The sequence below is a fragment of the Tachyglossus aculeatus genome, chromosome 4 (genome assembly GCF_015852505.1).
Source record: "Tachyglossus aculeatus isolate mTacAcu1 chromosome 4, mTacAcu1.pri, whole genome shotgun sequence".
NCBI lineage: Eukaryota > Metazoa > Chordata > Mammalia > Monotremata > Tachyglossidae > Tachyglossus > Tachyglossus aculeatus.
This window is the reverse complement of record NC_052069.1, coordinates 123,976,074-123,990,636: the sequence shown is the minus strand read 5'-3', so window position 1 is coordinate 123,990,636 and position 14,563 is coordinate 123,976,074. Positions and strand designations below refer to the sequence as shown.

General features: G+C 53.5%; 1 protein-coding gene across 5 annotated transcripts in view; it reads right to left on the bottom strand.

Moving 5' to 3' along the window:
- Positions 1–452: 452 nt before the first annotated feature.
- Positions 453–14,563, bottom strand: part of WHRN (whirlin) — a 136,446-nt gene continuing 122,335 nt past the window's right edge. For 4 of the 5 annotated variants that reach the window (XM_038745428.1, XM_038745432.1, XM_038745430.1 and 1 more), the window contains 4 exons: positions 12,694–13,249; positions 5,422–5,630; positions 3,019–3,141; positions 453–1,579 (listed from right to left, as the gene is read on the bottom strand). In XM_038745428.1, coding sequence (XP_038601356.1) covers positions 1,397–1,579; positions 3,019–3,141; positions 5,422–5,630; positions 12,694–13,249 — 1,071 coding nt within the window. In that variant the 3' untranslated portion in view covers positions 453–1,396. The remainder of the gene's footprint in view (positions 1,580–3,018; positions 3,142–5,421; positions 5,631–12,693; positions 13,250–14,563) is intronic. The other variant, XM_038745429.1, reaches the window with a different exon arrangement.

The following is a 14,563-nucleotide window of genomic DNA, read 5'->3' as shown; positions in this document are numbered from 1 at the left end:
TATCCCCCTCAAACACCCCAGAGATTGAGCCACTGTCATGGCAGAATGGAGGCCAGTGGAGCCCCACAGCCCAGAGCCTGCAGCTCTCAATGCTCCTGGGGTTCCTGGGACTGGGGGGTTGGAGACATACCATTAGCATGAGGCTGACTCCCGCAGGCCAGTTCAGAAAGTGGTGACCTTGGGCACTGGGGCCTGGGGCAGTTTGTCCAGCTGAGTTCGGCTCTGTGGAGGTGATGGTAGGAGAGTGGGAGAAGCCGCTGCCCCTCTTCTTCCCTCCCGGGCAGCCCTTCCAGCCCAAGAAGGAACTGGGGCACATCTTTTCCTAACATGTTGGATTTATTGAAAAATTAAAGTCACAAGCTTTTTATATAAATACAATGACATTGCGGGGCATTTACAAGGCATCCGTTGTTAGGCTGTGGGCACGGGGGGGGGGGGGGGGGGGGGGGGGGAGGGGGAGGGGTGTGGGATACGGGGCTGGTGGATGTGCACTAGGTGGAGTGGAAGGGAAAGAGCTACTAAATCAGAGGACTGAGCGATGATCTGAGCAGTGAGGGCGACTGGGGCCTGGGGTTGTTTACTGCCCAGCCTGTGGCACTGAGATCTGTGAATGATGCCCGGGGACTGCCCACACAGAATAGGAGATCAGAGCCAGGAGTCCCCGGGGCCCGTTTCCTCCCTGCTACCCCGATCCCAATCCTGCCTTCCGCAAGCAGTGGGAAAGGGCCTGGGAAAGCCAGGCCCCTAGGTGGGCTGATCTGGGTGGGAGAGGGAGGAGAAGAATGAGACTTTGCTCATACTCTCTCTTCTGCCTTGGTCTACACTATCCAAGCCTTCCTTTACTGCTCCTGACCCACTGTCTCTCCTTCCTTGCCAAGCACCTCCTTCTCTCTGCCTCTGACCCTGCCTCCAACTATGGCCCCTCAGCCTCCAATGGCAGAAGTCCATCTTTTATTGGTCAGTGCTGCAGGCCAGAAGGCCCTGGGCAGGGCAGGGGGGAGCACTGGTCAGGGTTACGTAGGCTGGTCCTGGCCAGGTGTATATTGGGGTGGGGGAGGCTGGACTGTGACTGGCCCTTTGCCACAAGGAGTCTGGGTCTGGAGGGCCCAGCCTAGGGGAAGGGGCTGGGGGAGGTGCAAGGAGATGTTGCCAGGGGGGGGCGGGGGCGGTGGTGGTGTGGGTGTGGGTGTGTGTGTGTGGGTGTGTTTGCACGCGCTTGTGCTTGGAGGAACATCAGCAGATGTGCATGGAAGAGTCGGGATGATAAGGAGTTGTGCAGATGCACACTTCAGCCGGTACTGGCCTCATCAGAACCTGGGACCAACTGGCTTTGTAAGCCCTGCTTTCCTGCCCCTGCCACCCTCCTCGTTTGGTTCTGGCTCCCGGGTCATCTGCCCTATAGCATCACATTGAACTCGGTGACCAGGAAGTCCACATGATCCTTGTCTTTCATCTTAAAGGCCTCGGCGATGATGCGGGCAGCCTCCCGGTGCTCCTTCCCCCTCAGAGTGGTGCCGTTCACCTCCAGGATCACGTGGCCTACCTTCAGCTTCCCGCTGTTGTGGGCAGAACCACCGCGCTGTTCAGATGAGACCAGGGAGAGGGCTGTCAGTTGGTTAGACATGGGTGGTCAGTTGGTCAGCCATGGGTGGTCAGTTGGTCAGCCATGGTCTTGGAGGCTGGCCAGTCCAGGGGGATTGGTCCAGAGGGGCAAGCCAGGTGCAGCCCTAGGCTCACTGGCTGGCCGGTCCCTGCACTTGCCCTCACTCAGTCATTCAGGCTGCAGGGTCATGGGTCGGAGAGAGCCCCCTGGCAGCAGAGACGCTGTTCCCTGCTGGTCAGGTGAGACTGGCCTTCTGGCAAGAGGGGACTGGGGATCAGCCTGTGGCCCACACCCAGAAGGTACCCGGTTGTCGGGGAAACATTAGGACACCTCCCTCGTCCCCCGGTCTGTATTCCAGGGCCACCTGAGCCATTCTGTAGGGCAAAGGTGAAGGGGGCACTGCCACAGTGCCCTGCCCCCACAGCCCATGATGATTCAACATGCCTCCTCTTCTACCCCTTACACACTTGGCAATCTGCCACCCCGAATTTTGGCCTCAGCCATCCATTTTCCATGTGGAGAGCTGGAGGTGGCAGGGCAGGGCAGGGCAGGGCTGGGCAGGACCTGCAGTGCACTCCACCAAGGAGCCAAATGTGGCTGGGGGTGGGGGTCGGGGGCACCACTGCTGAGCCAGGCAGTTGGGAGGGCAGGGCTGAAGCCCACCAGGCCTGTGCCCTGGTGACTCCCCAGTGGCCCACCCTCACTCATGTGGCTCAAACAGAGCTGCAGTGCTGGGTACCCAGGGCCACATCCTCAGGGGCCTGAAGGGGCTCAGCATGTGGCCTTGCCAGGTGTCGGGCTGCTCCAGGTAATGGGATCGGGGCTGCTAAGACTCTTGGGTACACCACTGCAGGACCCAGGCGGTGTGGGGGACCAGGGGCTGTGAAGGGTTGAACTGGTCTCAACTTCCTTCTGGGGTCTCCCCCTGTCTTCCCCATCCTTCTTCTGCCCTCTTTCTGCCCCTCATCTTCCCCCATTCCCTGGCTCTCCCCCAATCGTTTCCCCATCCCCCAGGTCTCTCTTTGTCCTCCCCGTCCCCCCTGCTCTCCTTCCATCCTCCCCATTCTTCTCCTGTCGTCTCTCCCCAATCCTTCCCATCGCCCCAGCCCTCACCCTGTCCTCTCCCTGCCCACCCCCTGCTTCCCATCCCCCAACCCTCTTTTCCTCCCCGGACTCCCGTGCTCTCCCCACATCTTCCCCTGTCCCCCGCAGCCCTTCTCCCTGTCCTCCTCTGACCTCCCCCTGCCCTTCCCCTTCCCCGAGCCCCTAGGATGGGCTGTGGGTAGCCAGGAAGGGAGCCAGCAGTTCATTCGCAGGTGGAGGGGCACAGTGGGGCAGAGTGATTTGCAACATTATGGGTCCTGAGGCTTGGGGAGGCAAAATGAGCGGGCAGCGGGGGCGTCCCCTCCCTGTACCTGAATGGTGACGATGCGAGGCAGAGGCTGCCGGGTATTGGCGCCGCCCTCAATGGCAATCCCCAGGGTGGCTGCACTCTTGGCCACCCGGATCAAACACGACGTGGGCTCGAGCAGGCCAGGCTGTGGGAAGAATCAATACGAAGACCATGGGGGGAGGGAGAGAGGTCTAGCTGCCCACCCCAGGCTCCTCCCTGCCACCTCACCCTGACAGCTGCTCCCCTCTCTGGACCCATGGGGAGTGGAGAGAAAGGTGAACTGGGACCTGCTGACCTCAACTGAACTTTGGGAGAAACTGCCATGCTTTGCCTACTCTCTTCCCCATTAGACTGCAATAATAATAATAATACTAATGATAATAATAATGGTTTTGGTTAAGTACTTATTATGTGCCAAGCACTATACCAAGTGCTAGGGTAGATAAAAGATCCTCAGGTCCCACATGGGGCTCACAGTTTAAGTAGGAGGGAGAACAGCCACTGAATCCCTGTTTTGCAGATGAAGGATCTAAGGCACGTAGAAATTAGATGATTTGGCCTAGGACACCCAGAAGACAAATGGTGGAGCCGGGATTAGAACCCAGTTCCTCTTACTCCCAGGCCTGGGCTCTTTTCACTAGGTTACCCTGCTTCTCTGTAAGCTTCTCAAGGGCAGGGCTCGCAGTCATCTACTTCTTTTCTATATGTGCCCAAGAGTTCTCCACATAGCAGGCACTCAGTACAGTCCTCTGTTCCCAGTCATTCTGATATTGTCATTTCCTACATTAAATGGTGTTTCTTTTGCATTCTAAAATGTGAGTCCTGTTCTGTAGTTCTGTCCCAGCTACAAGTTCAAAGGGCGAGAGAAGAAACCTGGCAGTAATGGTGTATTTCAAGCTCTGTGGCATTCAGCTCAGAATCAGTGTCATCCTGAGCTGGGACAGGCTACTGAAGCACCCCTGGCTCTCAAAGCTGGGGAATACAGAGAGCTGGCTTGCTGAAATGAGCACTTCAGGGTAAGTGCACCTGGGCACCTGACAGCAGGATCCTGGTTGGGCTTCTTGCCCACAAGAGGAGAAGAGCCACCTGGACGTGGGTTCTAATCCCAGCTCCGCCACTTGTCTGCTCTGTGGCCTTGGGCAAGTCACTTCACTTCACTTCTCTGTACCTCAGTTACCTCATCTTTAAAATGGAAATTAAGACTGTGAGCCCCGTGTGGGGCAACCTGATTACCTTGTATCTACCCCAGTGCTTAGAACAGTGCTTGGCAAATAGTAGGCACTTAGCAAATACCATTATTATTATTTCCTGCCTCTTCACATTCCAAAGCAACCTAGACTCTAATTCTGGCTCCACCACTTGCCTGCTGTGGGACTTTGGGTAAGCCACTTCACTTCTCTGGGCCTCAGTTACCTCATCTGTTAAATGGGGGTTAAGACTGTGAGTCGTATATGGGACATGAACTGTGACCAACCTGAAAAGCTTGTATCTACCCCAGCGCTTAGAACAGTGCTTAACCACAGTAAGTGCTTAACAAATATGTTAAAAAAAAAACAAAGAAACACAAGCCTACCCCACCCTGCCCAGGGCTGGGAGGCTGATCATACCATCCCATCTTTCTGGATGGGGTGGTGGAAAAGTGGAGAAGCAGCATGACGTAGTAGAAAGAGCCTGGTGTCATAGGATCTGTGATCTAATCTTGGTGCTGCCACTTGCCTGCTGTGTGACCTTGGGCAAGTCACTGAACTTGACTGAGCCTCAGTTCTCTCGTCTGTAAAGTGATGATGAAATATCCGTTCTGCCTCCCCCTTATTATTACTGCAGCCTGCAGAAGGAGTGAACAAAGTCTGCTGCTCCCCTGCCTCTGCCAGCCTCCCCAGTCCTTGTTCCTGTTCCAGGAGGAAGAGGCCACTGCTCTGCTGCTGGAAACTGCTCCCTTGGGTTAAAATGAGGATTAAATACCTGTTCAGTTCTCTCTACCCCTTGGATCATGAGCCCCATGTGGGACAGGGACTGTGTCCTATATGATTGCCTTGTATCTACCCCAGCATTTCTTGGCACACAGTAAATGCTCAACTAAGACGATGACTGTTATTCTGCAGGATCCTGGCTAGAAACTGGGAGAGGTCCCAGAGCATTCAGTCTTTCCAAACTTGATCACTGTGGTTGCCTTTCTTAACCTCTCTCCTTCCTTCCCTTTCCTAGCTTGTAGGTAAGCGGGTTAGTGTGTGTGAGAGTATATGTGTGGTGGGGGAGGGGGAGAAGGTCGGGGGAGGGTGTGTGTGTGCAGAGAGAGAGGCGGAGGGCATGCTTGGGTGGTGAAATGGAAAAGGACGTTGCTGTTGTCCTTGAGATATTTGGCAATTGATGGATCCATCCCCCGCCCCCACCCCCACGGTGCCCTCCTCCCCACTCAGCTCATTACCGGTTTGGAGGCTGCCTCTGCTGTCCCCTCGACTGGTAAGGGCTCCCTGGGGCTCCGTCCTTTCATGGAGATGGGCTGACGGGCTTTGTCTTTGCCGCTGGCCTCCGACTCCCCGATGTCCACGCCGCTGTCCTCGCTGAGTGTCTGTCCGCTGTCAGACAGCTGGGAGAGCGTGGAGGCTGCTGGAGGTGACAGCGGGAGGACGGCTGCTGGTGGGAGGAAAAAGGTGGCATCACAAATGGCATCAGAAGGCTTTCCAGGCCCTCTTTCAAGCTTCAGGGCCAATGGGGCCCAATTCAGAGGGAATATCATCCTGGGTGGGAAATGGACAGTGGAGAGAACAAGAAGCTCCAACCTGAGGAGAAGAAGAATGTTAGTCCTTGACTTCCTGGCCAGCAAGCCAAACTAGGAGGCAGAGTGGTTCAATATGGGCAGGGAATATGTTTTCCAATTCTGTTACATTGTACTCTCCCAAGCGCTTAGTATAGTGTTCTGCACACAGTAAGTGCTCAATAAATACCACTGATTCACTGATTGAATGCTCAGCAAGGAGATGGGTAGGGGCCTATAACTAAATGCAGGACTAAACTTGAGGTGACCAAGGGTCTCCCTCCCCTCCTGCCGGACCCTGCCTAAAGGAACTAGAATTCTTCTCCCCTTAGGCCAGAAACCTAGGGTTTGGCACTTTAGACTCCCCGAGAGTTCTCAAGGAAGGGGCAGATGATCTTCCAGCCAGAAGGGGGTGCTGACATGCCACTTGACCCCAGATTTTGGTTGTCCCCTGGAAGTCACTGAAGCACCACCTGCAACTGAATCCTTGATTCTCCCTAAGGTAGATAGGCTGGAACCAGGTCTCATTTATTCTAAGGATACGGGGGCAGCAGCAGAGCACCAAGGGGAGAAACTGAGTCTTGCCAAAGTGGTCCCTTCCCAACTTGGGGGGACTAGCTGCCACAGAGGTAAGGCTGGGGAATTGATATCTGTCTGTCCAAGTCTGAAGGACAAACTGCGAGAGCAGCATCACCCTGTTTACAACACAGCCCCGAATCCCCAGCCTTGGGAGAGAAAGAGGATTTAGGGCTAGAAACTTTGTCTTTGCCCTTCTCCCTCCCCAAGGACCACATGGTTCTGCTTGGTGGTCACTTAGAGAAGAGAACCAGGGCTGGATGGGCCTGCTAGCAATCTGGGAAAATTATGTTGGAACAATAATAATAATAATGATAATAATTATGGTATTTGTTTTAAGTGCTTACTATGTGCTAGGCACTGTACTAAGGACGGGGTAGATATACGCAAATCGGGTTCGACACATTCTCTGTCCTGCATCATCATCATCATCAATCGTATTTATTGAGCGCTTACTGTGTGCAGAGCACTGTACTAAGTGCTTGGGAAGTACAAATTGGCAACATATAGAGACAGTCCCTACCCAACAGTGGGCTCACAGTCTAAAAGGGGGAGACAAAACCAAACATACTACAAAATAAAATAGAATAGATATGTACAAGTAAAATAAATAAATAAATAGAGTAATAAATATGTACAAACATATATACATATATACAGGTGCTGTGGGGAAGGGAAGGAGGTAAGATGGGGGGGATGGAGAGGGGGACGAGGGGGAGAGGAAGGAAGGGGCTCAGTCTGGGAAGGCCTCCTGGAGGAGGTGAGCTCTCAGTAGGGCCTTGAAGGGAGGAAGAGAGCTAGCTTGGCGGATGGGCAGAGGGAGGGCATTCCAGGCCCGGGGGATGACATGGGCCGGGGGTTGATGGCGGGACAGGCGAGAACGAGGTGCGGTGAGGAGATTAGCAGCAGAGGAGCGGAGGGGGCGGGCTGGGCTGTAGAAGGAGAGAAGGGAGGTGAGGTAGGAGGGGGCAAGGTGATGGACAGCCTTGAAGCCCAGGGTGAGGAGTTTCTGCCTGATGCGCAGATTGATTGGTAGCCACTGGAGATTTTTCAAGAGGGGAGTAACATGCCCAGATCGTTTCTGGACAAAGACAATCTGGGCAGCGGCGTGAAGTATGGATTGAAGTGGGGAGAGACACGAGGATGGGAGATCAGAGAGAAGGCTAATGCAGTAGTCCAGATGGGATAGGATGAGAGCTTGAACGAGCAGGGTAGTGGTTTGGATGGCGAGGAAAGGGCATATCTTGGCAATGTTGCGGAGCTGAGACCGGCAGGTTTGGGTGACGGCTTAGATGTGAGGGGTGAACGAGAAAGCAGAGTCGAGGAAGACACCAAGGTTGCGGGCTTGTGAGACGGGAAGGATGGTAGTGCCGTCAACAGAGGTGGGAAAGTCAGGGAGAGGGCAGGGTAAGATGGGGGGAATGGAGAGGGGGACGAGGGGGAGAGGAAGGAAGGGGCTCAGTCTGGGAAGGCCTCCTTTCTCTCCCCATTTCAATCCATACTTCATGCTGCTGCCCGGATTGTCTTTGTCCAGAAACGCTCTGGGCATGTTACTCCCCTCCTCAAAAATCTCCGGTGGCTACCAATCAATCTGCGCATCAGGCAGAAACTCCTCACCCTGGGCTTCAAGGCTCTCCATCACCTCGCCCCCTCCTACCTCACCTCCCTTCTCTCCTTCTACAGCCCACCCCGCACCCTCCACTCCTCTGCCGCTAATCTCCTCACCGTACCTTGTTCTCGCCTGTCCCGCCATCGACCCCCGGCCCACGTCATCCCCCGGGCCTGGAATGCCCTCCCTCTGCCCATCTGCCAAGCTAGCTCTCTTCCTCCCTTCAAGGCCCTACTGAGAGCTCACCTCCTCCAGGAGGCCTTCCCAGACTGAGCCCCTTCCTTCCTCTCCCCCTTGTCCCCCTCTCCATCCCCCCACCTTACCTCCTTCCCTTCCCCACAGCACCTGTATATATGTATATATGTTTGCACTTATTTATTTATTTATTTTACCTGTGCATATCTATTCTATTTATTTTATTTTGTTAGTATGTTTGGTTTTGTTCTCTGTCTCCCCCTTTTAAACTGTGAGCCCACTGTTGGGTAGGGACTGTCTCTATATGTTGGCAACTTGTACTTCCCAAGCGCTTAGTGCAGTGCTCTGCACACAGTAAGCGCTCAATAAATACGATTGATTGATTGATTGATTGAGGAGATGAGCTCTCAGTAGGGCCTTGAAGGGAGGAAGAGAGCTAGTTTGGCGGATGGGCAGAAGGAGGGCATTCCAGGCCCGGGGGAGGACGTGGGCCGGGGGTCGATGGTGGGACAAGCGAGAACGAGGCACGGTGAGGAGATTAGCGGCAGAGGAGCGGAGGGCGTGGGCTGGGCTGTAGAAGGAGAGAAGGGAGGTGAGGTAGGAGGGGACGAGGTGATGGAGAGCCTTGAAGCCGAGGGTGAGGAGTTTCTGCCTGATGCGCAGATTGATTGGTAGCCACTGGAGATTTTTGAAGAGGGGAGTAACATGCCCAGAGCGTTTCTGGACAAAGACAATCCAGGCAGCGGCGTGAAGTATGGATTGAAGTGGGGAGAAACACGAGGATGGGAGATCAGAGAGAAGGCTGATGCAGTAGTCCAGACGGGATGTGATGAGAGCTTGAACGAGCAGGGTAGTGGTTTGGATGGCGAGGAAAGGGCATATCTTGGCAATGTTGCGGAGCTGAGACTGGCAGGTTTTGGTGACGGCTTAGATGTGAGGGGTGAACAAGAAAGCGGAGTCGAGGAAGACACCAAGGTTGCGGGCTTGTGAGACGGGAAGGATGGGAGTGCCGTCAACAGAGATGGGAAAGTCAGGGAGAGGGCAGGGTTTGGGAGGGAAGACGAGTTGAGTCTTGGACATGTTGAGTTTTAGGTGGCGGGCAGACATCCAGATGGAGATGTCCTGAAGGCAGGAGGAGATGTGAGCCTGGAGAGAACGGGAGAGAGCAGGGGCAGAGATGTAGATCTGGGTGTCATCAGTGTAGAGATGATAGTTGAAGCCGTGGGAGCGAATGAGGTCACCAAGGGAGTGAGTGTAGATCGAGAACAGAAGGGGAACAAGCACTAAACCTTGGGGAACCCCCACAGTAAGAGGATGGGAGGGGGAGGAGGAGCCTGCAAAAGAGACTGAGAATGAACGACCGGAGAGATAAGAGGAGAACCAGGAGAGGACAGAGTCTGTGAAGCCAAGGTCAGATAGCGTGTTGAGGAGAAGGGGGTGGTCCACAGTGTCGAAGGCAGCTGAGAGGTCGAGGAGGATTAGGACAGAGTATGAGCCGTTGGATTTGGCAAGCAGGAGGTCATTGGTGACCTTTGAGAGGGCAGTTTCCAGCGTCTCAATCCTCATTTTACAAATGAGGGAACTGAGGCCCAGAGAAGTTAAGTGACTTGCCCAAAGTCACACAGCAGACAAGTGGCAGAGTCAGGATTAGAACCCATGACCTTCTGGCTTCCAGGCCCATGCTCTAGCCACTGCGCCATGCTGCTTCAAGTGGTCTGAACCACTGCAGTTGGGGCCAGTGTCATTAGGTTACTGCAGAGTAAGTTGGTGTCATGGGGCTGATGCAGTGTTAGCCTATGCTGTGTGGGCTGATGCCCCTAAGGGCCAGTGCCCACATGGGCCCTAAGCAGCATCTGGCTTTGAGTGAAGGTTCCCAGAAACTCCTTTATTTCCATCTGCTACACAATTTCTCTGACTGGTCCCAAGCAGTGACCTGTAAGCAAGAAGCTGCTCGGTTGCAGACATTGAAAGTGAAGGAGCTTCAGCTCCTCAAACCCCTCTGCCCTCCCCAGTCTGGCTGTTGGAAGCTAGCCTGGTCCTAAATAATAATGATAACAATGGCATTTATTAAGCACTTACTATGTGCAAAGCACTGTTCTAAGCACTGGGGAGGTTACAAGGTGATGAGGTTGTCCCATGGTGGGCTCACAGTCTTAATCCCCATTTTACAGATGGGGTAACTGAGGCACAGAGAAGTTAAGTGACTTGCCCAAAGTCACACAGCTGACAATTGGCGGAGCCGGGGTTTGAACCCATGACCTCTGACTCCAAAGCCTGTGCTCTATCCACTGAACCACGCTGCTTTTCCATGTATGTACTAAAGTCTTCGGAGAGTAGCATACCATAGAGATGGTATTCCTGCCCGTTCACACCCCAACTCTAGCCCCAAACCTAGCCTCTCTCTGAGCCATGGTTGGCGAGATTTTCAGGGTGAGAAGTTGAGGAATGAGTGGACTCTGTAGTATTTGTCCACTGAGGATCATTTCTGTAGTTCCCAGGAGCTGGCTGGGTCCCTGCAGCTCCTCCTCCGCCTCAGGTCCACTCCCTGCGCCCTGAGCCCGGCCCGGAGGGCGGCGTTCATCTCCTGGTTCTGGAGGCTGTAGATGAGCGGGTTGCACGGCGGCATCAGCACTGAGTAGAACAGAGTCATGACTTTCTGGCCCCCTCCAAGGCTCCCGGCCCCTAGGCTCACGTAGGTGCCCATGACGGAGCCATAGAACAATGCCTGAGGAGAAACAGTTCTTGCCCTCTAGAGCAAGGACGCTTAGAACCCACTGGTGCCTGGCTGGTTGAGGGCAAGGTGAACCACGTTCATGGGTGTATTTGTGTATGTATATTGATGTATGTGCATGGACTGTCAAATGTGTACCTTCAGTATACTCTGGACCAGAGCATTTGGCAAGAACTCATTACAAACTGTGTGTTGAGACCTCGCTGTTACGGGGAGTCACATCGGGGCTCCTCCATTTCAGGGTGGGGTGTGGGCCCTGGGAGACTGGGAAACTGAAAGGCCAGGCTCAGCTGGGGAACCTCTGCCACTGGCAACTCATGATCCCAGCAGCATCATTGTAGTTGAAAGCCACTGAAAGCCATTATGAACCACAATATAAAATGGCATAATGCCTGGAGCCTTTGGACCTTTTTGCCTTGGGGCTGAGAGCTGTGTTAAGGCTCAGTCCCAGGAATAAAATGCACCACTGGATTCCCTCTCCTGAGGCAGGACAGAAAAAAGCCTGGCCTGGGGGTTACAGCTGGCCCTGGGAGTCAGGAGCCCTGGATCACTATTTGTCAGTGATGGACTGAGGCTGAGTCTTTTTGGTCTCTCTCAACTTCAAGTCTTCCTGGAAAAATCCTGCCTGGTCCTCCCGACTGGTGGTGAAGGCTAAGGAGTTAAGCAGCATGGTATAGTTGATAGAGCACAGGCCTGCGACTCAGGAGGTCATGAGTTCTAATCCTGGGTCCACTACTTGTCTCCTGTGTGACCCTGAGCAAGTCACTTAACCTCTCTATGCCTCAGTTACCTTATCTGTAAAATGGGGGCTGAGACTGTGAGTCCCATATGGGACAGGGACTGTGTCCAACCCAATTTCCTTGCATCCACCCCAGCATTTAGTACCGTGCCTGGCAATAGTAAGCGCTTAACAAATACCACAATTAATGTCTGACAAGTGTTCTGAGGTCCAGGAGCTACACAAGTGCAAAATAATAACCGTTTTGTTTCGTCACTTAGGAAAGTCACATTGGCTTGATTCTCCACAAACGGTGGTAGGCCTGGCCACAAGGGGACAGTACACCCCAATGAAGTCACATCATGCTTATTCCTATCCCTATATGATGCTGATGCCAGGGTGAAAATGTCGATTTTAGACATATTCGGAGACTCCATTTTAGGTTGCTTAGAAAGTTAGTTCAAGCCTGTGGTCCTTGCGGAAATTTAGGATCAGGAGGTCCTCTCCTCCTAAGGCCAACTTAGCCAACTCCATCTTTGCCAATTGCAGGGGAAACTTGCCTTAAACCCCTGGAGCCGTGACTGTGCCTGGGTACCCATCGAACTTACTCCTTCTGGTGCCCCAATTACCTCTCAGCCCCTTCCAAATGTCGCCACCTCCTCTGTACTAGCAAGAATCACCTCACCCTAGTAATTTGCAAAGCACTGCATTGGGAAAAAGTACACAGGTGGGAATTAGTACCTCCTTCTCCCCGGGCCTGGACTGTACTATGCCAGGCCTAGGATGACTAAAGGAGGCAGTAAGGGCCACTCACTCACTCGCTTTCTCACTCCCTTACTCTCTCACCCACTCTCACTCTTACTCCCTCACTACCCTCACTCTTTCACTCCGTCACACTCTCCCTCACTCTCCCACCCACTCTCACTCACTCTCTCACCCACTTACTCACTGACTCATTCACCCACTCACTCAGAGAGGAAGGAGCAATGGTAGACACCAGTGCGTCTGGGCCGTATCTGCCTATACAGGTGGGCAGCTGGAAATCCAGGGCGCTGACCTGACACTTTTTCTCACTGGTCCTTTGAAATTCCAACCCAGGAAAGCATTACCCACCTCTGGCCTGGGGCAGGGATCTCACTTCATTCACATCTGGTTCCCCATTGGGCCGATGCACCTCCACCATGACAAAGTGCTGATTGGTTCCTGACTGGGGGCTGGTCGGCTCAGGTGGGGGTGGGGCCGGAAGAGGGCTCGGGAGGCTGCTGGCCAGAGGAGCTTCAGGGGACCCACTCTTTGGTTGGGATGGAAACTGGACCCTGGGGAACGGTCCAATCGGATTCTGGTTGATGACCGACAGGTGGGTGTCCAGTGACTTCTTGGAGCTCTGCTTGACTGAAGAAACAGTGGCATAGATGGGGCTGGCGGGAGACTCCTCTGGGGACGAAGTGGCTGCGGTGGAGGCGGTACTGGTGGTGTCCCCATCTGGGTGGCTGGTGGGCGGTGTGAGGTTCGGGGAGGCTGTGAAGAAAAGCCCTGACTGAGAAGACCCGGAGGAAGGGCGCTGGAGGGGGTCATCGCTCCCAGGCTTTGTTGGCTGGTCTGGCCCTTGAGCCGGAGGAGGGGAGGGCTTAAAGTTGGGTGGCTCCTCAGACACAGAGGTGACATCATCCTGTCAGGGTGAGATGGAAAGGCCATTAGACCCTGCCCCTCCCTTGAAAACTCTCCTGGCCCACCACTGAATTACTGACCTAATTTTCCTCACCCACATTTTACCAAAGTCCCTTCTTCCTTTCCTCCAGGTGGCACAGCCTTTCCTTGTTGGGAGAGTATGGAAATGCTTCACCAAAGCAAAGCAAACTGAGGTCCAGTCTGCAGTTCAATCTCCTCCAAGCGGCAGGGGCTGAATCACTCCCAAAGCATTGTCTACTCTGCAGCGAAAGAGCATGGCGGGGAGGGGAGATAAATCTTTGCTGCTGCTGCTGCTCAGAAGGTTGACCCTGGTGGGCTTTATCTTGGCCAGTGATTTTGCAGATGGGATTGGTACCTTAAGAGCCCCACTTTTGGGAATCTCAGTACATTCCTGGCACCAGGAGCAATGTCTTTTACAAATAAATCTTCCCAGACTGATTACAGAGAGTGAAGGAAAAAAAAGTTCCCTTTCTCTAGGAAGGCGTCTTGCAATAGCTGTACCATAGTTGATTGAGAAGCACATCAGAACTTGAGAAATAATAATAATGATGGTATTGGTTAAGTGCTTACTATGTGCCATGCATTGTACTCTACTACCCAACCCACATACTTCGCTTCTATGGTGCTAACCTTCTCACTGTGCCTCGATCTTGCCTGTGTCACCGCAGACCCCTGGCCCACCCTCCCTCCTCAAATCTGCCAGACAATTAATCTGCCTCCCTTCAAAGCCTTACTGAAAGCACTTGACCTCCAAGAGGCCTTCCCAGACTAAGCCCCACTTTTTCTCATCTCCCACTCCCTTCTGAGTTGCCCTGACTTGCTCCCCTTGCTCTTCCCCCCTTCCCAACCCACAGCACTTAAGCATATATCTGTAATTTTATTTACTTATATTGATGTCTGTTTATTTGTATTGATGTCTACCTCCCTGATTCTAGATCGTGAGCTCGTTGGGCAGGGATTGTCACTCTTTATTGCTATATTGTACTTTGCCAGGCACTTAGTACAGTGTTCTGTGCACAGCAAGTGCAGATAAATAAATATGATTGTATGAATGAATATACTAAGTGCTGAGGTAGAGACACAGCAATCAGGTTGCACACAGTTTCTGTCCCACATAGTGCTCAGTCTAGGGAGGGAGAACAGGTATTGAATCACCATTTTACAGATGAGAAAACAGAGGCACAGAGAAGTGAAGTGACTTGTCCAAGTCACATGGCAGGCAAGTCATGGAGCCAGGATACCCTGGCCTGAGCTTTTTCCATTAGACCACCAGGATTATTTATACAAAGAAGTT